A 25512-nucleotide genomic window follows, 5' to 3' on the forward strand; every position below is an offset into this window, starting at 1 on the left:
AGCTCAGTTTCCAAGTTTATGCAAACTTAAGTGCCCCAAAACCTAGAAATTACAAATTTAGAGGCAAGCACTGCTGCTGGTTACACGTCATCATTGGCTCACTTCTGGGCCCAGAGTTTAGTTGCAAGTGACAAGTTCGCCAGTTCAAGAATACAGTAGATTCCCTTACAAACTGCCTAAACCAAGTGGTCCATCAAGCTAGCAGAAACAAAGGCAAGCTGAGTTAGCACTTCTGTTCTAAAAGAGTTAACACCATTCCGAGACCTTATATATGCCTTTCAAGAATGGCACATATTTAAGGTGAAGATAGTAAAACCCAAGTTATTAGAAGAACTCTAAAATGGACCTGCTAGAATTTAAAAAATAAAAGCCTGTGATTAATGTCTATATTAGACGTCCTTACTGGACAAAGTATTGGACAAAGGGTCATGCACTTCACACAGGAGAACTGCAGCTGATTGCCCATAAAGTCCATCACATCCAGCACATGCTTCACCTGCTTTGGGCTTACAGAGTAAATAAGGAAGCAGTTCAGCTACTTAAGTACAAGCTACAACAGAGGCAGAATCTTACTGTTCAAGTAACTGAACATGCTTCAGGTTCAATGCTTGCATTGTTTAACCATTTTAAAACAACAGCAGAACTGGAGTTGAACAGCACTTTGACATGTAGTCAAATTAATTTTTTTGTGTCCCACTGGTATCATAAAGTTGGATCTACAGAAGGGTGCCACTGCAATCAGTGTCAGTGAAACAAGGCTACTGCATTACATGAAGAATATGGTTTCGGGGTTCTCAGGTGGGCACTTAAAATTGACAGGAGACTACCTTGCATTACTCACTTTGGAACAGAGATATCACCTCATTTTCACAAGTGAGATGTGAAGAGAATAGATTCCTTAGTGTTTGAATAGCATGTTTGAACCACACCACAGACCCTCAGATCAAACCAGCAGAAAATAACCCAGCAAGTACTACTACGCTTTTAAGAACACCAGGCATCTGACACTGATAAAGCAAGGATCTACTGGCATCAACAGTCTGGTAGTCAGTAACCTGACTTTCAGTTCAACTGTATTTACCTGACAACCTGTCCTCCTTCTGCCCAGTGCTGATAGTCACCTACATGGTGGTCACTGATTTTGTAAGCAACTACTGTGTCAGGTATCAAGCACTTGGCTATATGAAGCAAAGAAAACTTCACCACATGCCAGTACTTGTGATTTTTGTTAGGGAAAAAGGAATCCTGAGAAGTTTTGATAACTCTTTTCAGTCATTAGAACACTTTGTTTTGTGACGAGAACAGGCTTTTTGCTAATTATTTAAAATGAAGCTGTAAGGTTAAAGACATGAGAATAAGCAAGCATCACTTCCAGAAGGACCATACACTGAAGTTTCACTTTTTCCCCTTACAACTCTCATCCACCTTGCAAACTAGTCCTAACTTAAAATGGCTGAATTCTGGCTGATCTATATTCTTGAATTAGTTATTTTGAGTTACTGTAATCTACTTTGCATTTCACATTTGCATGTCATTTTGTAGATACTTACCAGGTTAATACTGTACGTTTTACATGTCAGATCATCCAAGCTCTGGTTCTGCAGCTTTTCTGTTATTAGTGTTACCATGGTAGTTGTTCCTTTTCCACTGCTCACACAGAAGTGTTGGAGGCTCTTCAGTCTCTTGTTTCAATACTCATGAGCCATGATTTGGTTTAAAGTCTTGAGATTTATGCTTCCATCATATTGTCAAAGTTTATTTCCAAATGCCGTCAGTGTATCATGTCTGATTTTCTGCAAAATCGGGGCAGAAAAAGGAAAAAGTCAGAAAAATTCTGGTGTACATCATAATTAGCATTGTATTAGCAGGACTCACATTTGGATCATTCATTTGTGCAAGCATATCGCTCTGACCAATGCTACTGCCTGGCATCTCAGATTACATGCCTCTATTCATGAAAGAATACTCCTACTGAGATTTCAGTGATTACAACTTCAGAAGGGAGATGAGACTCATACATAGTAAAGATCAGGATATTATTTGGCTGTTTCCTACTATTAATCTGATTTTACCTAGGATTCTTATCCAAGGCAGAAGGAAAGACTTAAGCTTTCCCTCATTTACAACACTACTGAAGGTTTAACCAGGTTACTAGAACAGCATGAAAACATGCAGATACCTACCATACCATTCCATATATTTAACACTATTTGCCATTTTAAGACATTCTACCATATTGTTTCATTGCTAAACCCTTAAAAGCAGAGTGGAACAGTGAGTAGCTCAAATGCTGTTATCCACTTTCCAAACCCTCAGCTACTTTTAATATATCCCCTGTGCTTTTACTTTTTCAAAGGTTATGTAATTGCTACGTGTCAGCGAACACCCGATCTTAAACTTGTAAGCAGGACAGATTACCATACACATAAAACCATCACTGACAAAAGCTTAGATATCTTTATTCTGTGAGCAGTAATCTAAATCAAAAGCACTAAGTTCACTGGCTGCCCCTTCTTATCCTAAACATCCTCCTCAATTTCTTACCCTCTCCCCTCAGCATCAGTAACCCTTAACTGCCGCAATATCATTCCTCACTGTCTTCCAGAAGTCTTTATTATCTGGTTATTTTTACAACAGCTAATGCACATCTACTTTCCTCAACTCCAGCTCATTCTTCCAGTTCTCAAGAACCACCATAACAAATCCACATGAATTCAGCTTGTTCATTTTCCTTCTTCTATCATCAAGTCTTTCAGGCTCATCACAGTTCTCAAACTCACTCCCAGTTTTCAAAACCACACCTACATTAGTATTAATTGTAATTTCTTCACACTACCTTCAAACACACACCTCTTCCCATAACTTTACCTTGCTGTGTTAATAAAAATATCTTTCCTCAACTCATGCTGATGATCTACTAGCAACCTGCATTAATCACTCTCACTTATGATGCAAGTTGGTCAAGCATATTCAGTGACTGCTTATGAAATAAAAAAAGGGGAAAAGATACACACACAGGTATTTCCAAATTTACACAAAGCAATACGAGCCTTGGGGAAGGAACACTGATGCTGCTAGGACCAGAAGTGTACTTCCATTTGCAAGGTTTTAAAGTCTACAGTAAAAAAAAAAGAACAGCAGAAAATAGAATTTTAAAATTAATTTTCCACAAAACACTTTTTTTTGGTCATTCATTCACTCTTTTCCACACTTCTACTTATAAGCTGTTTAAATAACGAGTAGTAGAAAGAAAAAAGCCACTTGAGTCCATGACCCAAGTTAAACCCATTTAAAACTAAGATATTAATAGTATTAACGGTAATGTTAGATTATCTTTTAAATCTGTTGCTGTTGAGAACATCCTCAAACATAATTTTCATATGCTAACCACATAGTATTTCACCTTCACAGAAGTTTGCTACATAACAGCCTCCCTTAGCCTGAGGGCTGTCCCACAATCTTAATTTCTGCCCATCTTTTGACCCCATTCTCCTATCTACTTTTATTTGTTATAAGGTGCAATGCTTACAAAAGTGCTCCTCAACCATAAATAATGCTACCCAGACTATCTGGAGATTCCATTGGTCTGTTTTTACTGAATGTGTTGTCTTCTTCAGGAAAGCACTGAAGAACTTGAAATATTTACCACATCTTGTTCTGAAATCGCACTGAGTCCAATATCGAAACCACTCCGGTTCACTCACTGGTAAAAGTTGCATATACCCTTTTCAATGTAAGCATCTGCCAAAGCAAAGTGCAGTTCATGAAATGCCATGCAAGTTTAAGGGCGAGTGCGTGAACAGAGCAGTATTTAGAGTAGCATGATCAAACATTGTAATGTCCCTTTTAAACCAGATCTAGAAATTCAGAATAGGAGTCAAAAGAAAGGCTGACAGAGTCAGAAACTGTCCATATACAGACTGAAAATATACTGAAGCTGAGGAGCTTAGCAACCAGCACAAAGACTTTCAGATTCATTTTAAGGATTAAGATTTCCACAACTAAGAGGCTACTATTAAGAACCAGCTGAAAAGTTCAGCAGGTGTTCAATTACTTTTCTGTTTGGAAGGGCCATATAAGAATTTGTGTGGTTTTTTCCTTCAGGAAAAAAGCAAATCCAATAAAACTACCAAAGACAGGGGAGAATCAAGGTTTTGATCTGTAATCAATTAACTACAATGTAGTTATATTTTGCTGAGTTCTTCTAATCTTCAAGAGTTTCACTGAAATTTTAAGTCAGCATAATATGAGCTAGAATAAGGAAGAGAACAGACAGAAGGACATTAGTCTTCAGTTAATGAACCAATACATTCAATTGCAGGAAAGGACAAAGGGGAGGCAAATGAAATCACAGAAGCATGGCACTTTCAGAATAAAGCTGAATTGCACAATTATCCACATTCTTAAATCCTACCAGATTCTGAAAGTAATACTTAAGAGTTGCCACCATTCAGGCCCTTTCTGACTGTGCGCAACCCAATCAATTCTGAGACAAGCAAAATGGAAATTCAAAAAAAGTTTCTCATTTTAGCAACTCACACTTACCAATAATACTTTTTTTAAATGAGACACGCTCTATTGAGAAAGATTTTTTTTTAAAGTAGGTAGTTAAGGGCTACATGGAATAGGGATGAAAAAGTGATGTTAGCCAGACAAGCCTTCATATATCAGCTCCCAGCTTCTTTTTCCACCAGGAAATTCCATTTCTCAATACCAAGCACAAACTCTAAGAGTATGAGTTCTAGTTCAGAACAGAAGCATGCTTTGGAAGTGAATTCCCTGTGAAGTGAATTAATGTGCTTTCACCTCACACCAGGGACCAGTCTCACCCAGAAGTAATCCACTCTCACCCAAAGCCAGAAGGCGAACTGTAGCCCCTCTTAGCTGTTCAGCACACTGCACTAGACTAACGCTGGTCCAAAGCAAGCCACCAAGCTGGGCATACGCCGCAGACATCGCTGCTGTTTCACACTACACATCTGTCCCTGTTGAGCTCTCCTTCTTGCTAATGACCACGTAACACATTTTGGTGGAAAAAATGTTACCCTCATCACACTCCTACCAATCTAGCCTTCCTAGGTTGCAGTTCGATATACCTTAGCTGCCATCACACTGCCAACACGTCGTCTTCTCTGGCTATTTGTTGCCCATGGCAGTATGCCAGCACAAGCATTTTTGCTACTACACAGAACTAGATCAAGGAATTTTTGTAGTTGGATAAAACCAAAACACTTCCTTTTGTTTCTGGTAAAGATTGTTTTCCAGCTGGATCAGTTCCGCAGTCTGGTTTGCCATGAATTGGACACAAATGCTCATGCAGGCATACTGCTGGATGCCAATGCTGCTTGCCGAGGTCTCTGTCCAACTACAGCATCAGAAAACAAAAAAAAAGAAAAAAGCAACACAAGAAAGCCAGCTGACATTAGCGTTTCCCACACTGAGCCAACGCAGATTCTCCTGTAATTAGGAATTAGATGTCCCCTTCCAAAGTAAGGTTTAAGCATGTTTTGCTCCTGTTTTCCTTTTCCAATTCACACTCCTTTGACCAGTCCAAACTGACCAGCTCCACGTGATCTGACATCACCCCTGCAGCCCCAGCACCTCAACTCAAAGTGATCAGAGTCCTGGTTCACTCTAGTTGAGCTATTTATACTCCACCAGGAATTGCTTCCCCCATCTTTGCTAGTTAATATTGGCTGTGAGGAGGCAGAGGATTCTTAAAAGCCATTCTAGCTTCACTATGCCGTTGCCATTTTAAAACTTCATCGATATATACTTTCAAGCCTGACAAGCTTTTGGGCCTCAATACCCCCTAGAAGGAAGTTCCTTACATTACAAAAACAACTCCTCATAGTATTTTCACATTTTGGGGTGGGGTTTGTTCATTTGTTTCAAGATCCTCTGCTGCGGTACGTATTTAATGTACCCACAGAGACAGTAAGCTGTTTGTTTTACGTACTTTTTCCATCATGCTCTCTTTCCAGAGCTGTTTGAAAGCAGCTAACTTTCTTTTTCAATCTCTCCTTATCACGTCCTTTATGCTCACCAGGCTGAATCCCTCTCAAACTGCTTGGCACTTCAAACTAATTGGATTTTCAGTAATAGGAACCTTTTGACCATCCTTGGTAGGGAAACGTGGATCATGCTGAATTTGCATTTCTTCAGCTGCCTCACGGCATAGACCTCAGGACAATCAAGTTCTGCCTACTGTAAGCACATGCCCTGCTTTCTACACAACCTGTAAATGTCCTCCAAAGATATACATCTCTGCTGTCACCAAGCCTCTACAGGTAGCAGCAGAGCCAGGCACGCAAGTTCAAACACTAAGATCCTCCAAGCCTTGAGGTAACAGTAATAGCCCTTGGAGCTCCAAGTTGGATGAAGTCCTACAAGATTATGGCCATCTTTCCCTTAGCACACCATCCTCTATGGAGCCTGATTAAGTAGAAGAGTGAGAAAGCTGAGCCATCCAAGATAAACACACATAAGAAAAGATGTTAGTCAGTCTCGGTCCTGTAAGAAACAATCTTACTCCGATCTCCTTAAGCTGTGGGGTGGAGGTGAGAGGCGGCGAGAAAGAGAAGCTATTTTTATTGCTGAAAGGTAGACTAATGAAAAGGAATAAAATAAATGGAATATAAAAACCTAACTCCAAAAGCAAGCCAAAGCTAACATTCCTCACAGTTGGAGAACGAGCCATGATGGAATCAGCATCACGATTATCCCTGATTTAAAGTTCTATTCTACGACACATTCTGAAGTTTGAGAAAAGTAAATATTTATTATTCTATCTGTATAGTACTACTAAAGAAGAGAGTTTTTATTTCTTTAAAAGTTTAGTCACAAGTAGTAATGACTTGTAAAATATCTGCCAAAATTAAGAGTGGAGAGAGAAAGAAGTGCTCGTGTCATGAATTCTCTATCTTCTCAGTGACATCACTGGGGTCTTTTTTGGGAAGACTACTAAAAATACGTATCACCCAACCTCTCAGTCAATTAAAAGATGTCAGAGGCTCATCCAATTTGACAACCTACTTTCAAAGTGATGAAGAGTCCTGATCAAGAACATAAAGCCAATTCAAAAAAATCTCTTCTTGGCTCTAGAAGAGTAAGGCAGCCAGACTCATTTCCAACCCACTCCTCCTCCTCTGCATCCTGCAGGACAAAATGTTCCAGCAACAGTTCATCTCGCTGGGAAAATTTACATTTGTTTGAAACACTTCTAACAATTTCTTCTGTCTCTGGAAGTTCCATCTTGGAGAAAGAAGAAAAGATCACAAGATTTTAGATGATTTCCCCATAACAGAAATGTAGGTGTTCCTTGATCACAATTCCATTTTCTCTGTCTATGGCACTAAAATTACCCAGTTAGAACACAGAAGGTTGTTCCTTCAAATTATTTCCTACTCTTTGCTCAGAGAACTACATGGAACCTTTATTACCAACAATCCCATAAAGACATACTTAGCCAGCTCCCAGCAGAAGAAAAGGATTAGCTAGAGTCAAAATTCCAATTTGGATAAGTAGGTCCTTTAAAATATTATCTCTGCTTCAGCAAGCCAAAGCAGCTAATCACCCCAGCAGTACTAACTCCAGATCTAGACGATTTTGCTACCAGACTCTAGATGAAAAGATGATGTGATTTTTTGCCTCCTGGCAATTTCTGCAGCATCCAAGAAGCGTTTCAAAATTGAAACATCATGCAAAACTGATCAAGTTTTAACAGAGCATTGTCTGTCCCATCCTAGTTATGCTTGAAGCAAGACTAAGTTGGAAGACCAGCTTTTTAGAACTGTTAAAACTAATACTTTATGCCATCTGAAAAAAAACCAACTACATAACATCTAGTTTCTTGCAATGCAAAATTCAAGCTTCCAAATGGAAGAAGAACACTCTGCTCCTAAAACTACACATTATTTACCACAGTGCTAAGAAGTTCACAGGGAGGCTAAGCATTCCTTGTAACATAAGGCTATTATTAATAACTTTTAGCCCAGAAAGGTTCTCGATAACAGGCTTTTAGAGATAATTATTTGGACTCTATCCTTTTTAGCACTAATCTGCAGAGTGGTTATTCTGCAATGTTCCAAAATTCCACATCAAGTCTAAAAAAAATAAATATCAAGGCTTTAATGAGAAAGTTTCCTGCAGCTAGAAAAATCATCCATCAATGTTTTGGGGACAGATGCTAGAGGGGGACATCTCAGTTTCCAGTATGCTATACTGTCAGGATCCTGTCTGTTGGGATCCTGTCTTAATGTCTAATTAACTATCACCCCTTGGTTTCCTGAGGTTCTCCACAAAAAGCGTAAAAATAGTGTATTGGAAGAACAATTTCTGACCAAAGGAGATGAAGAAAGAGTAAGGTTTATAAGTATGTTTTGTATTCTGTTTCACAACTATCTAGCAAATCTTTTTTAAATAGTAGTTCCTCTTCCTGAAGAGTTCACATGTGACACAAAACAAGGTAGGGCTCAACACCCTCTACACATGCTAGAATCCAAAAATCAAGCCAAAGAAGTTAGTTCCAATGCGTGCAATTCAGAGTTTTTTCAAGACTAAACAGGTATTTCTTGAGCTACAGAATCTCTCCATTTTCTCCATGCAGTGCTTTCATAAGCCAGTTTTTATTAGAAGGAAGCCTCAATAATATGAAGTGTTCAAGCCCGGATTAAGGTTGCCACAACTCCAGCACAAAATTGCTAAAAGGGACAAGAAAAATACGCTAGAAGGCATCTTTTATATTAACTGATGGCCACTGGAGTCAAGTTACTCAGATATTCCACAGGCTCAGGAAGCACAAGCAATATCAGCAGCTCAAAAAACCACCTGCATGAAGAACATACCTCACTCAATGTGCAAGCCAGGACTATATTCCACCATTCTAAAGAAAAACAAGGATTTGGGTTGTTATTGCCTCCAGAGACAGAAGAGAATAAACATTAAGTCTACTTGCTTCAAATGCAGAAAATCACTATGGAGCATTCTGACTCTAAAGCATCACCATTCTAACACCAACTGGTCACTAAGACAGCTGTGACAGTATAAACTGTTACTAAAATAAGGCTGCATCCTACACAGTCATTGCTACTCCACCTCCCACACTTCAGATATGAGAACACCTATGAGAAAGAAGCGAAGCCTCAACCATCATATACAGCCTTTGGACTCTGTTTTACTTGACAGAATGCAACACATGTTGGCGAATCCCTTGCACTCAAAAGGAACAAGTAGTGCTCTGAGTTTTCTGATTGAAAAAACAGGCCTTGTTCAAAGCCTCCCGTGTGAGACGGACGAAACCTGCAAGCAGAAGCACCAGAAGTAAACCAAAGAGAATATCCTGGCTCAAGACAGTGGTTTCCACTTTGCAAAATTCAGTCAGATGATGTGTTGGAAAGAGGTTAAAGTAATACTTTGGCATATAGATTTCTTACTCTTCAGATGGAGAATTCATCCAGCTTGGCTGAGAATTACATACAAAATAAAGACCTAAAATTGTTTAATAAATTTTGAATCAGAAATGGAAGATTTTACTTTATTACACACAGAACTGCTGTCTGTAATAAATACTACCCTTTATTTCTCAAATTACTATCAGGTGGTTTGGGTTGGTTTTCAAACCAAGAGGAAAGCCTCCTTCCAGAAAGGCAAAGGAAGGGCAGAAATGGGGGATGTTAAGCCTTTGTCACAGTTTATAAAGTATATTTCTCAAAGCAACAGAAGCAGTGGAGGAGTACGCTCAAGAGACTTGTTCCAGGTCATACCTAATTAAAGCAGCGAATCTAGCACCACAGAAAACTAGGGCTAAGAACTCTACCCAGCCAGAGGTTAAAGCATTTATTATTGCCAGCTCATATCAGTAAGAAGTTTCAGCTTCCCAGGTTTAAACATATCTTTCCAACTTTAGAAAGTCTTAGAGTTCACATCACAGACAGTCAGACAGGACAACAGATGAGCTGTGCCTTGCATCTGATGCTGTACTGAGATGCTTGTCCAAGATGCTTTTGTTACTCACATTCTTTCCTTAATAATCAACTACTATTTAAACGAGAAGCAAGGATTTCATTAGTTTTTCTGAAGGATATTGTTTGGAGTTCCACCTGAATTAGCCATCAGCGTTGGCCCATGGCTAGTCAGCTCCCTACAACATGTGACGTGGACTCTTCTTCCTCCCTCTTTTCAACATGACTGCAGAAAGCACAAGACTACACTGTACCGCATCAAGGAACAGGAAGTCTGATCTACTGAGCTTTTTATACATGAACATCAAACCCTCTGCTTTTGCCGTAATTATGAATTAAATGTGCTAACAGTCATTATTTCAAGAGTACACTAGCTCCAAACTAAGAATTATTGCCTGTTTAAGTAGTTCAGAACAAAACCTAGTGGGCAATCACCACTTAAAGAGTATTACTGTAACTTTCAGTCTATGATATTACTGAAAGCTTGGAGCTCAGGTCCTACACAATTTCCACCTCCAAATACTGTTTTTATAAGTATACTATTTAAAACCAATGGAAGCACTTATTTAGTATATAAAGCCTCCAGCAAGATACAAAATTCAGATTCATTATAAATAATAATTTATACAGATAATTTTAGTCTTTAAAGAAATACACATACCACCAACTTAAGCCTACCGCACTCATACTAAAGCAAATGATCCAGATCATACAAGACCCACACAATTTTATTTTACTACACGGATTGTGAATAACACATGTGAAGATTAACTGGCCCTGCTATTGAAATATTTGCTTCACTCTGTCAGTCAGAGAAGAAAAGCCAGGGAAAAAAAATAAAGATGAGCAGTAGTACCACCTACTTTCTCTTAGCGTTTGCCCTTAAAAATGAGACGAGTGAAACAGGCACGTAAAAACATGTAGCACGGACCCTTAACTTGTACGGCAGTGACAATGATGATTGCTACACACACACGGTGCTCCCCCATGACAGACTGAAATAATATCAGGCCTAAAGTACTGTTACATTACTAAACCCTACGGGGTCTGGAGCTGAGGGATTATACAAATCTCTCCCAGACATCCTGCTCCCAAAACACACACAGCTAATAAACCTCCTCCTATTTGCCTTCAGGTTCATTCTGAAGAGTTTCAGACATCAGGTTGGCTTGTTTAAAATAAAAAGCCCAGCTAGTAGGTTTGTTTTTATGATCCCAAGTGTGAAATATTCCTGCTGGAGGCCTCAGGCCAGGTGAAAACCACTCGCGTTAAGATGCTACTTCAGGCATTTCAGGGATCTAATGAGCTACATGATCTGCACACAGAGAAGTCTCCCTAATATTAGCTTGCGTACAACTATGGAAAGTAAAAACAAGGAACCTATGGTAGTCCAAATATTTTTCAGTAAACAGTACAGCTGGTGAACTGCAGATACTGCTAAATTTAGAACTCAAGTGCTTAGCAGTGTTCCATAAATATCCATACATCTTAATGCTTACAGTAACGTGAAATACACTTCTTCCCAAGCCTTACTGTCCTAATTCTTCATACTACATGTAATATTTTCCTCTCATGACAAAGTACCATGCCAAATTTAGTGGGGTAAGAAGAGTTTCATTCTTTGTCTCAAAATCGTAACTCTCCAGAAGATCATTGTGTAACTGTACTGAATGAGCACATGTATGTGTGGATCCTGATTTTAGCAATTTGTGACAAACACACAGTTTACATATTTTCGTATAAAACCCAAAAGTCTAAATAAGAAAGCAAATTACAGGAAGTGCTCCAAAACAGTAAAGTTCTATGCGGGCTCACATACAGTAGTTACAGCTTTCTGCTGTATTATCTGTCCTGAAAGAGCATGGAAATGTATTGAACAGATACGAGATACGACATGTAACAGACAACCAAGTTCCCTCTCATGGCCCAAACTTGTTCTCAATCATGGCTGACCATCTGTAATTTGTTACTCAAGAAGCTTAAATTCATCTGGCAGGAGACACCACCTCAAGAGGCAGCACACTGAAAGCCCTCAAGCTTTACAACATCCATTTAGTTATATGATCCATTAAAATTCACAAAAAAGCCTGAACATCGCACAGCTTACAAGTAATAAGTAATTTTCTTGAACATAAAGAGGTCTTGGGCATTACACTACAAACACTAAAGCTGAATGCTAGTTTGAAAAATTTGTTGGTTTTGCTCCTTACTTTGACTAAACAGTTCACATCAACTTAACTATTTGTTGCTTTCCAGCTTCTGTTTTGCACATCCCATGAGTTTTCGAACAGTGAATTCTCTGAAAAGATCTGCATTACATATATACTCCTCTACTACACTACAACAGTCCACAAATGCTCCAAGTATGAACAGACCACAAATTAAAGTCCATTAAAATAATGGAATGAAGTATGAAGACAAAAGCAGGACATACGTCAATATTTTGTGTTAGATTCAGATATTAGTTCAGGTGTCACCAGGGACATCCCTCTTGCCAGACTTACTAAGGAACTTCAATAAAAATTAGTTCAGTTGAGCTGTGTAGCTTAGGTCTTCCTAGTTCACCAGACCATTCCAAAAGTAAGATAACTACTTTCTTTGTCTATGCATTCAGCCTTCAGCAGAACACTCAACAGCTGGATTCAGGAAACGCTGTGCTAGAACCAAGCCACAAACCAAGGGATACACGATTGTAGAAGGCATATAGAACAAGCATTTGTAACAATTACATGAATTAAAAAAGCTCACGAGACAAAGTTAAACCATGTAAGAGAAAATGACTATGTTAAGTCAGAAAAAAACCCAAAACAGTTAACTATTTTAAGTACATCAGTGAGATTTTTTTCGTTTCTTTAAATACTGAAAGACAACCTTCTGCTTGATGGAAAAAGTTCAGTATTTTCACGGTATACTACCTCAACACTATCAGATATTTAAGGAATGAGTCATTGATTCTACAAGCAAGTTCTGTGGAGAGATTCATGTGCCAAAGTGGATTCACAGAAGTCCCCAGGACTCCAAATCATGAAGTTTACTCATACTGTACAGACTATGAAGCCTTAATGCAAAACCATGCTCCTGTATGGGAAGCAGGTAGACACGAGGTGTCCATCAGTACATAAGTATTATGGACCACACTTCAGTTAGTATAAGGCAGAATAATTCAATTTTATTTGAGCCAAAAATACCAGGTAAAAAGTGAAAGTTGAGGAAGAGGAAGAGCCTTTAGCTTTAATCTTCACTGATCAGGACCAAAATTTAGCAGCTCTAAATGGTGGCACGTAAGTCATTTGACTAGTAAGTCAAGCATATCGCACCTGCAGACAACAACGGGGCAAGAGAGGACAGGACCATGAGGACTTAGAAGGCAAATGTGTGCCCTCCCACTTGGGCAATTACGTTTGCAGATGACTGCACTCTGACAAGATCAGCTTCTAGTAACCAAGTTGAAGGACAAAACAGTAAAGATTTATCAGATAAAGTCAACAGTAAGACAGATGCAAGTGTGGCCTTTCAGTTCTTCACCTGAACATTCTCAATCTTTCAAACAACCTTTCAATACTGATAAGAAGTGTGCTTTATCTAAACACACTTTAAAATAAGCCTCTGAAATTACATCTGGGTTTCTGGCTTCTTCACTCACGCAAAGGTTACGCATACGATAGTCTGCATAAAGCAATAACATCTTTTCTGTTGAAGACATGAAACATCAAACCGCTGCATTAGGGGAAGTCACTGGCTGAGCACCTGGACTCAAGAAGTCCTGAAGTGATAAACAAGGTTTTGACAGCTGCAGCCTTTTCTGCAGGTGCCAGAAGCATTTACCTCATTTCAGTTTGGCTCAGTTTAACAATTAGTTCAATAACTAACTGAGAATTTAGAAACAGGTTTGGTTTTATTCAATCCTCTCAGATCTCGTGCTCAACTGAGATCAGGGGGAAGGGAAGGTCCCACCAACCAGTTCCAAAGTTTAAGACTGTATATTTAACAGGACTATAAAATTTGGTCTCAAGGATACATGGTATTTTGCAACTGATTATATTACTAAAACTTGCGCATCGCGCTTAATACAGAAAAACCTCCCACAACCAAGTATTATCCCACCTTCTAAGAGCCCGTATGAACAGTTCCCTCTGTACCACCCTCCGTTACAGCCAAGCTTGCCTAGTAGCATCACTGCCAGCAGGATGCATCTATCTAAACAAGCCTGAAAAAAAGCATCCTAACTATAAAATCCCTGTTTCTGTTGACTCTTAAGGAGCTTGGAACAGCTAATTCAGCTGAAGGTGTTAGAAGCTAAGCAAGTAAATCCTGCCCTGAATATCTAACCTGAGGAACTGGGATACACCTTGCTGTACAAGTGAGTGCACAAACACTGCACACAAGCTCAGCATGAATCCTCACTTCACACTCCCTTGATCCATGCCAGCCACCAGCTCTTCAAGGATAATATGGGGGATACTTCTCAGTCTTACTATTCCACAGCAAAAATGGAAGTTTTGGGATAATAGCATGAAGATACTCATATCTTAACAGTTTGCAGTGATTTCTTTTTAAGATGCAGCATTACACAAATATAAGTTAAAAAGCTCTTTTACTTTTTCATAACATTAAAAATACACAACTATACTTCACTCTGTATCAACATACAAAAAAGTATTAACAGCCTAAGGTACACACCCACATTGCCTTTAACTTCTCAACACCAGGAGACACTGCCTTACTTTTCTGGCAACATATTGTGGGTTAAAAGTGATCACTGAAGTCATCTCGGCGAAGAAACATTCAACATCTTTAGCATGATTTCAAAGGATAGATATTCACCTGCTTAGAGCACACAGTGGAAAGAATGGTTGGAAGATTAATTATACCAGCTTGTAGCCAACCACATCAAAACTTAAACTACGCTCAAGTATACCTGAGTGATGAGCATAAACTGCCACACGTCACATGCAGGGACTATAAACAGAGCAACGATTAGAGCAAGACTAAGGAAATTACTGGAAGGTCGAGATGCAAAGTAGTTTGAAAGTTTACAAGGAGAGATGCTGGAGAAGCAACAGTGAAGAGTATTTACAGAACTGTGTCAATCCCAACTGGGCTCACAGAAACCCATTTCTATGGGTTCTAAGCACAAGATTCATTATGTGAATCATGTTAGGCAGGGGAGATACCATGAGAACTAAGACTTCAAAGAGAGAAAGTTGCACCCACAGAGGTGTCGACAAATACTTCCCAACACAAATCCAAGAAAAGCATCCTAAAGAAAAGTTAACCTCAACTAGTGGGGCTTATTCTTCAATTCGTAGCTCGTGATGCTGCAGCAGTTTCATCTCAAGATTTGAGAGCTTAAAACAACCCTAACTACAGATGACTTCAGAGTCACTCTATAACACCTGGAATTATTTGCAAGGTACCACATTTAGGCTGGTATGACATATATTTGAGTATAGACAGGAACCAGCTGCTTTTTTCAAAAAAAGTTTTGGACATCAGCTTCTGAAGCTAGGCTTGCCTTCATTCTGTACCTGCCTTCAGAAAAAGGTCAAAATTCATGTGACAAGTCCCTCCAGCTCCCCGCATTCCAAAAGAATCCCAGGGAAGAGGAGGAACCTTTCGCGAGCACTAAAAGGCAGCAAGGAGAGGAGTAGCACCCACCAGGTTCACTCTGACATCACAATAACAGCGTTCAGGGACAGGAGAGAATCTATGGAGAGCATACACCTAAGTTTAAAGACTTCTGCTGTTGGAAAGTAAGCAAAGGCTGTGTAGTGAATGCGATACTCAGTGGACAACCATATCCAGAGAGCAGTTACCAGCAGAGCATGGAAGAACACACGGAAGAGGAACCTGGCTCAGTTCACCGATTTCTTTGTTTCTCACTATCCGCTGCTGGCAGAGGCGGCTTGTTACAACAGCATTAAAATTCTGCGTAATGCTGACAAATTGGAAAACTGTTCTGCAAGAAATAAGATACAATTCAGTTCTGAAAGGTACGCTCAGGCAGGATTAACTGCGCAAACAGGAAGGTGAGTTCTTCAGAAGAAAGCTGTGGGCTAGGTGGGATCAACAAGCTGACCTTGAAACAAGCGTTAAGCTGTTGTAAGAAAGTCAAATGTATGGGGATGCATAAACAGCAATATCAGCTCCAGGGCACATGGAAAAGGCTTTTTCCTCCACTCAGCACAGGAAAGTCTCAGCTGAAGCACGAAGTTGGGCTTTTAAGCACCACACTCGAAGACCAATGTGAACTAACTTGAGAGAAGAACAAGAAAGATTAGAGCCGAAAAAACAAGACCTCTTGGGAAGAACTGAATACACTAGTTTTATTTAGGCCAAAAATATCACAAGGCTGCTGGGTGGAGGGCAAGACACAAGGAAACAGGAGCATGACAAAGAACAGTTCAAATGTTTTTAAAAAAGATTACTACAGGGGAAAGAACAGCTGTCCCTCATGCCCAGGGAATTAAGCAACAAGCTTGACCTGCAGTAAAGAAGACATTTAGTTCCTTATTCAGAACAAATTTTAATGCTGAGGACAGTAAAGTCCTCAGGAGGAAAAGCAGAGCTGCTCAAGCTTCTTTTATCAATCACATTAGATGTGCCACACTGGTATGGGGCAGGGGACGCTCATAATCAGTCTACACCTTTTTCAGCTCTATTTGTTTTAATTTTTTTTAAGTGACTACCTCAAGTCACTGTAATACACCTTTCCTTATCCTCCTACAGTGTATGTTTAGTTTGAACGAGTTAGAAGTTACTCTTCTGATTTTTCAAATTAAAACTTCAGGATTTGCATGTTCGAGTTATTTTACTATACAACAAAAGAGAAGTTACACCTGCCTCACCTTCTTCACGCAGAAATAAATCAACTCCAATCACCTCCCATGGCAGCACACAAGTTTCAGCAGTGTTGTGGCATCCTTGTATCCTTCTCCTCTGATCAACACAAATCAGAAGCCAATTACTTCACAAGGACACACGTGTGTAGCCTTCTAACAACCTACAACAGCGATGTAATGGCTTTCATCGATGCAGTGTCACAAACATACGCAGGCACCTTTTACAACTACAGCCTTAGGCTTGGTTAGGTCTTCCTGAGGATGGCAAACGCTGCACTCAAATCAAATGCCCCAAAATAAAATCTAATACATCCAGTATTTTACAGATAGGGAGTTGAAGGAGCCAGCATTAGTTACAGCCAGTCAAAGGAAGTCTGTGCCTCAGATAAGTTATGCTCACATTTAAACTGCAAAAACTAAAGTTGCTAAACTGCAGGAGAATTAACTCTAAGAGCTCAAGCACAAACAGGACACCTATGAAGCATATACCATTTAAGAGACTTAAGTACTATTCCTTTTCATCCTCTGTAATAGCTTCAGTGCTACAAGTATTTAAGCAGATCCTTGTCTGCTTTGTTTAAATGCCATCCTTCTGATTTGTGAAACACGAAAATAAGAGAGCAGCAACAGTCCATCTTCACCCTCCAGGAATTCAGCAGTTTCTTACCCAACTATCGAACCAGGCAGGTCTGGTCAGGAGGGAGGGCTAATGGAAGAAGAGGAGGTAAGCAAGCCCACATGTAGCCAAGCTCAAGTGGACTACCCCACATACCAGGAAGTGAGCAAGCAAGCTAAGCTCCACACACCTTCTAGCGCCAGCAATATTTTCTTCTAACCAGCAACTCTGCTATTGTATCTTAACCTTCAGTAGCCCCTTACAGCAGGCAACAGCACTTCAGTTTAGCCTCCAAGTTACTCACACTTCTCAAATTCAAGTTTCAACTTTGTCGTTCCATTTCATCACTTAAAAAAACAAAAAGATGAGGCCCTAGGTATCCACTCCTTTCCCCTTTCCCAATAGAAGAAATATATACCATATTTTAGCTAATTCATGTAACTAAGTTATTGAATGCTGTTTTCATTACTCCTCACTTACTAAATGTTGCATCAAGTTACACTCTGGAGCACAGCAGTAGTTTTGAGGCATGCTTACACATCACTACATTCCAAATAGGACATAATGAATAATTATTTGCCACTGCTATTAGACAGGGATAATTGAGCAAAAAGGTTGTTCTTTTTGAACTGGGATTGTAATTCTGTCAGTTTGTCAAAATAGAAATAGAATAGATCCATACAAATAGAAGTAGATCCTAGGTACCTAAATAGAGACCCTCACTTAAAAATCTCACCCTCAAACAGTCCATAGAGCAGAAATCTCCTGTGTTATGAAAACAAAGCTGGTTCATACCATGACACAAAAACCACCTGCAACCTCAGCAGCCATCTATGTGTTGACTAAGAAATGTTGAGCTGCAAGAGACAGAACTCAGCAGATCCAGATCCATCAGCCTCAAGTACGTTTCCAAAACTCTGTGTTGATTCATCATCTACATCTCACCTGAGGCTCCTAACTTCAACCTTTTTCATATTCTGCACGCTACTTTTGGAATGTGGAAGGTGATAAAGCAACAGGGTTTCTCAAATCCAAATACACAGTTTTTGTCACTTGCATCCTTCCTTAAATATACATTTTCATCCATATAAAAAAGAGATCAAATGAACAAAACTTGAAGACAGACAGAAAAGTGCATTTTTCATTGGGAAAACGGCAGGAGTTAAAGGAAGCAGTACCTTTAAAACAAAAATTTTCCCTATAAGCAAGCTTTGGAGGGTAGAATAAAGAATGAAAATACCACTGAGTATCCAGCAGAACTATATGAAATGGAGGAATACTTGACTACTACAGAATCTAAAGCCACAATTAAGAAGGTGAAACATAACACATGTGCACCATACTGAAGGAATGATTTAGTGCCATTGTCATCAACACGAACTGCACAGAGCAAAAATTAAACATGCTGCAATAATAATTTGAATTGCCCTATTAGGTTAAAAAAATACATTTACCCTACAAATTAAAAAACCTCCCAAACCCCTCAAAGGCATTAATGCTGTTCACAATGTTATTTGAGATGCAAATTAGAGACCTAAAGTTAATATAACACCAACAGAAGTTCCTATTATTCTCATTAATGGCTCAAGGGGAGGCGACAGTAGAAGAGAAGCTACAGCCTTGTTCTATAAGGTCTTACTAGAACAGTCAAGATTTTTATTCACTTTTAAATTTAACCCATCTTAACTTCAGTGCAGAAATTTCCAAATTATAAATGTCATCCTTCAGAAGCCCAGAAGACTTAAGTGCATTAACAAATAAACAACAAGCCAGCTGCCAAGGCTGGCTGGATGAGTGGGGTGTTAAGGAGAAACAAGTATTCTTCAGAAAAAAAGGAATTCAGATCCTGTCTTCCAGCACCACAGACCTCAGTCTAAAGCACAAAAATGAAGGTATAGACAGCGGTGCTGCAGTTACTTCTTCAACTATTTCCTGTACCAGCTGGGTTCCAATTTTAAAGCTCAACAAATGCAGAAACAGCTTTCTTCCATCTCAAATGCCTTTCCCACAATGACATGCAGGTCTTAGTACAGAGTCAGTTTTGCAAATGACACTTCTAATGACGGCTCTAGGCAAAATACTGCTTGATTTCACACTCTTAGCTCTATCTGTACAGACAGACTTACACACATTGAAGAGCAATTGCCATCACTGAGTAGGTCCGAGGCTCTAGGCCTGCAATTTGATGTATCATCGAAAGTATTCTTCCCTGTACTTTACTAGAGTTTAATTTTCCACAGGAACTTCAACCAAGGTTGCCATCCCAAATTCAGAGCAACAATGCTAACATTAAGTAACCAGAACCACTGATCTTACTGTTAATGCCCAACAAGCAAAACGTAAGTGATGATCTGTGTTTCACTAAAATATATCAAGTTCAAACACTGGAAAGTCAATGATATTAGTTTTGGTTTTATAACTCAGCAAGTTTCCTAACTAAAACATTTCATATGTTCTAAAGCATGATATTTAACTGCTTGCTTAAAAAAATACTGCTGTCAGTAAACTGAGAGCCATAACCCAGATAATGTATTTAGTAACAACTCTGCCTACTTCCTCCCCTCAACCTAAAAATTAGCAGAAACATGGCCTTCAGAAGTTATTTCTGCCCACTACAAAACATCGGAAGTTTGCAGAGGAGCTTGTTGCAGCTTGTTGATGACATTATTTCCCAAACTGACTGAACAGAAAAGTCAAAACAGCAGAAAGTGTAGAAATGGCAATATTAAAGAGTAGACAGTTACCTCAATTTCAGGTTTTTCTCTACTCAACAGTACTGCAATATCCAGTTGGGTCATCACAATAAAATTCGTAAGACAGCTTAAAATAGGCTTCTCTTTTTTTTTTTTTTACAGGCTTCCTTTTGAGAGGGAAAGAAAACTCTTAAAGAAAACCATTTTCTGAAAATATTACTGTCTCAATTCCCCTAGCAGAGTATTTACAGTTAAGAGAAACCAACAAAGCATAGATTTTTATTTTTTTTTAATACAGACTCTCTTTCATCACTTGAATTGCAACACTTCACTGTCGGCTAATATCTTGTTAACCACACAAACTTCATGTCATACCAAAAAACAAGTTGTCAACATAAATGGCCACCTCTCAGGTATACACAGTCAACAGATTAAAACAACTTACCTAGCAAGAAAATATCAGCCGCTACACTGAGTTCAAGTAGTGTTTGCCTAGCCATGAATTTCTCCCCTACAATTAATGAACAGGGCTACCTTCTGCTCATTAACTCTTCCTTCAGGAGTGCTCATAAAGCTCTTCACAGGTTTCTATGTGGAGTTTCACTCTGCTCAGTAAGCTTATACTACTTACAGTATTTAGAATAAAAGTTACAGCTACTTCCGTAACGGACAGGAATCATCTCTTGCATGTTCTGCCATAATATTAATATTCCAAAATTTAAGTTTATATGTAGATTGTGTAAGACTAAAAACAAGGTCCTATGAACATTTACCTGTAAGATCATTCTTACACAAATATCAGATCTCAAGAATGTAGTAAGCTAAAAATAGTCCAACAAGTTTGTGTTATAAAAAATAAAAATGAAAGTTTAAAGCAAGCAAAGTTTTCTCTAAAAAGAAAGAATAAAACTTGCAGCCTTGTAGGGGAGAGGGAAAGTCACTGTCATCAAAAAGCAAGATTTGTTTATATTACAACCTTCAAAACATACAAAAAGAAAAGTATATCACAACATAAATGCTAGTATTTTCCACTACAGGTTTAGCAAGACTTCTTACTACTATTTAACAAAACTCAAGGCATAATCAGAAAGGACAAATTCTCAGAACAAAACTCAAAACCAGCACCAAAAAAGTATAGGAGCAAGGAAAGAATCATGTTTGGAAAGTTTTAAGTACACCATGTTTCTAAAGGGGATAATCTATCAAACCACAGGAGGTGACTAGAACTGCCATCATCACTGCTAACACAAAGGAATGTAGATTGGGGGAGGCAACAGAGGAAAGGGGAGAAAACAGGGAAGGGAAAGAGAGAAGGCACTAAAAAAGGGAGCTACAGTAATGGCTACCAGACTCTCAAGGAATTCCTATAGGAAAGAATAAATCCTTCATGCCTTTTTAGAATAAAGCAATCCATGCAACAAATTGCAGTCGTCTCAGTAACACTGAGCTTTTGGTTTATCTGTCCGTCACATTTTCATAAATATCGTTTTATGCCGTATACTAAACTTCCAAAGCTTAACACAATGGTTGTGAACACAAACAATATTTCTTCTTTGAGCCTCCTCATTCTTCTGAATCATAGCACCCCGCAGAAAAACAGTCTTTCAAGAGGACAGAGGGAAGTTTAACTACACCAAATTTAAAATACCTCTTTACAATTATTTTATTGACTTTAATTCTCAAGTTAGAGAAACAATAACTCTGGATTACACACTGGCAGGTAAAGGCCGCTAGAGGACAGCCAGATTACCACAGCATGGACCATCCTGAAAGGATATCATTAAGGAGATGATCTTGCAGATCAGTATTTTAAGTTTATGTCTAATAGGCAGCATGTATTTCCCTGTAATGAAGGGTAGAATCTTGTCACTGACCAAAAAAATAGGGACGATTAAAAATAACAGATATATTAACATGAATAGTATTTCCCAGAAATTCAAAATAAATTAGCAGTAAATCCATTTTCTAGTTAGGAGTTCCACCAGCCTATGTAGAACTACTTGGAATATGTATTCAGAACACACAGTGACCTCCTGCCTCTGAGTACAATTCTTCCAGGCGTTTTCAGAAGCACAGTAATCGTGAAGACACAAGCTCTTTGGGCGAGATCATGTACGCTGCACCTCCAATAAAACCAGATCAAGTCACATGCTTCATTAGGAAAGTTTCTGCTATTCAGCAAACATTGTACTCCAGATTTCATATGCCCAACTCGAGGCAAACAGACTATTCCCAATTAGAACACATCAAGAAACATTTTGGCTTGCCGCAAGATACACAAACTTACCGGTTCTCGCCAAAAACGGCTTTGACCAAAATATTTTCTAGGAGTCAGGCGTATGAATGGGAGGCAATGTAACAGTAAAGGCTGTAATAACCGTTCTCGGGAGCTAATTTTAATGTAAGCACAGTGAACTAGAAAATAGACTTGACCAGCTGGCTCAGCTCATCCCCAGGCCTGGAACTCGGCGTGCACATGAAAAGCCAGCGTCGTATCTGGCCCAACCCGAAAGTCACCCACCGCGCCACAACCAAGCACGACTTCCGTAACAGCTGTTTTCTGAGCGGTTACGATGGATGTACCGTTTACCTCAAGAGAAAACGCCTTAACTTTCACATCTCCACCAGAGGAGTTCAGATAACTGACGCAACGCCAACCCAGAGGATCTTCTGCAACGGCCGCCCTCTCTTTACCACCAGACCGAAGGCGACCTCCTCAAACAGCACCCAAAATTTCAGCAGCGCATTCCTATTTAGCCTTTGCGCAGGCAAGAGGACATTTAATAAGCCCAAATAATCAGAACAAAGCCACGTTAGTGCCCTTAGAAAAACCGGAATAACACAAAGAGCCTATTCACTCGTGCATCTCTGACTTTTTAACCCAACTGCTCGTTACACTTACGAGCCATAAAATAAAAATCAACTTTCCTATTGCTGAGGGAGGAGGAGGAAGAAAATAATCGCCGTTTTCACCCAGGAATCATTGTGGAAGGCAGCTATTGTCGAAAAACACGCACCCACACTGACGTAACTCTATCCTTCAGCAAGGGGGGGGGAGAATGGCCTCAAAACCCCGGGGTACGGGCCCGCAGACATGTGTCCTGCGGGGCAGCGGCACAAAGGAATGCCCGCGCCCAGCTGAGCCCTGCGGGGGCCGGGGACCTTCCCCTTCCCTGCCCTCCCCTTCCCTCCTCTCCCCGCACGGCCGCCGCAGGCCGGAGCCCTCCCCGGGAGGAGCCCCGCTGCGCGCCGGGAGACACCGCACCGCCGCGCAGCCCACCTAATTCCCATCCCGAGAGGCGGTTATTAACGTTAATAAGTTGGGGTTTGGGTTGTTTCGTTGTTTTTTGGGTTTTTTTTAATCGTCTGCCAGGGCTGCGGTCAGCCACCGTTTCGCTTCCACACGAAGCCTCCGGCTAACGGCAGGGCAAAGGGGGGCTCTCCTTTACCTCCGGCTGTGACGACGGAGCGCGGCCCCCCCAGCAATAATAACAAATACACCACCTATACCTACTTATCTTTCGGTCCGTATAACTAAAGAGACGAGCAGCCCGCAGCTTTGGGGCAGCGGGAGGCTGCTGCTGCGGGGAAGGGCAGCTTCGGGGTGGCACCCTCACCCCGCGGGGTCCCCCCAACGGGGCAGCGGCCCGGGCGGCGTTCGCTCCCCCGCCCGCCGAGAGCTGTCCGGTCCCCGCAGCCGCCCGTGCTCCGTGAAGGGGTCCGGGCCTGGCCGCCTCCGCTCCGCCTGGCACTGCCTCCGAGCCGCCAGCCGCCTCAACGGCTGCTACCTGCCGGCTGCGCTCGCTCTCTGCCGGCAGGGGCGGCCTCCCCCACCCTCCCCCACCGCAGCGCGGGCCACCGGTACCTGCGCCCGCCCGGGCCGCCTCCCCTCCGCGTATGGACCGGGCTCCTCAACGGCAACTGAACAAAACACAGCCGGCCCCACCCCCTCGGGCACCTGCCTGCTCCCATTGGCTGGGCCGCCCGCTCGCCGAACCTTGACCCGCTCTGCCATAGGGCCGTGGGGTGCACTGGCCCGCCCACAAGGGGCGGGAGGCGGGCCCGTTCCCGGCAGGGTCGCACAGCTGTAGCGCCGGATGGGACGGGGAGGCCGCGCTGGACTACAGCTCCCAGGAGGCATTGCGGCGGCGCGGCGCCCTTCTCTCATTGGCTAGCCGCGGAGCGCGTGGAGGGGCGCTCCTGGAGGGGGGGAAAGCGGTGCCTCTCGCCTGGAGGGGCGATGATGTCATCGCGTCCCCGGATGGAGCCGCAATGAGGGCGCTGGTGCGCGTGTGGCGCAGCGGTGTGCGGGCGCGGGGCTGCGCTGCGCATGCGCACGTGGAGCGGGCGGGAACAGGGGGCGGCTGTTCTCCTCCGGGTGGTGGGGCTGGGCCGGGCCGGCGTGGGGGTTGCCCCTTGCCCGCAGCGCGGCCCGAGTATGCCGGTCAAGGCTGCCCCGCTGGGTGTAGGCCTTGTCGGTCTGTGGTGGCCGCTGCCGAGGCCCGGCCCGGCCCAGGTGGCTGCAGCCAGCCGTGGCTGCAGCCAGCCTGGCAGCAGTGGCAGAGCCTTCCCACAGCGCGGTGGAGGTGCTCACACACCCGCGCCTGTGGCAGCGCCAGAGGCAGCAGGAATGCCACCTGGGGCTTCCCCCCACAAGCCATCGCCATGGGTTGCCCTAAGCAGCTCCTGCTGCCTCAGTTACCTTCGCCGTAGCTGATTATTCCCGGTTTTCTCCGCGGACGGGCTGCTCTGTGCCGTGTGACGGTGTGGTTACACTGCCCTCTGCTTGCCTGCGCCGCGCTTCCCTCCGCTGGCAGTTTCCAAACCAACCTGCTTTTCCCAAAGGGGTCCTGCATGGACCCGAACTGGTGCCATCTTCTCTTGCCTCTCAAAATGGAGGCCAGAAAAAAAAAAAAACCACCAAAAAAACCTAACAAACCAAACCACTTGCTTCTTACTCTGCAAGAAATATTCCTATGGGAGTTTTTCAAAAGCAGTTATGAGTCAACCATAGTGAGGAAGTGGGATGTGTTTGGACAACAATTACATTGTACGCTTGTCAGGGCAGAGGCTGCTTTATGTAGATGGATAATCCTTAACATCATGAGAAACCAAACCCTGATTTACTGTTGCCTACAGGCCTAACATTACTGAGGCACAGGTATTTTTTATTAATGGTGACTATTAGCAAGCTCTTTTAACAAGCATCTGTTACTTAACTTTCTGCAACCTGTTCTTCAGTGTCTGCACATGGAGTTGTATTTCACTCCCTCACCTTTCCTTTGACCCAGAAGTTTTTCGACTGACTACCTTATTCTCCTGCAAGATTTTGCTGAATTACAAGACAATGCTGCAATACCTGAGTTAACACTGCAATGCTGAGTCCAAATCAAAACTGT

At 41.5% G+C, this 25512-nt stretch overlaps 1 protein-coding gene across 3 annotated transcripts in view; it reads right to left on the reverse strand.

The window, feature by feature from the left end:
- The window catches only part of FAM53A (family with sequence similarity 53 member A), a 72798-nt gene extending 48775 nt beyond the window's left edge, over positions 1 to 24023 (reverse strand). The window contains exons 1-2 of one of the 3 annotated variants that reach the window (XM_086611796.1): positions 23979 to 24023; positions 1551 to 1793 (exon numbers count right to left, since the gene is read on the reverse strand). In XM_086611796.1, coding sequence (XP_086467922.1) covers positions 1551 to 1628 — 78 coding nt within the window. In that variant the 5' untranslated portion in view covers positions 1629 to 1793; positions 23979 to 24023. Of the gene's footprint in view, positions 1 to 1550; positions 1794 to 22703; positions 22726 to 23627; positions 23652 to 23978 lie in introns of those variants that run through there. The other 2 variants (XM_086611797.1, XM_086611798.1) reach the window with 2 other exon arrangements.
- Between the last annotated feature and the right edge of the window lie 1489 nt (positions 24024 to 25512).

Source organism: Tauraco erythrolophus, chromosome 5 (genome assembly GCF_009769465.1).
Source record: "Tauraco erythrolophus isolate bTauEry1 chromosome 5, bTauEry1.pri, whole genome shotgun sequence".
NCBI classification, from domain to species: Eukaryota; Metazoa; Chordata; class Aves; order Musophagiformes; family Musophagidae; genus Tauraco; species Tauraco erythrolophus.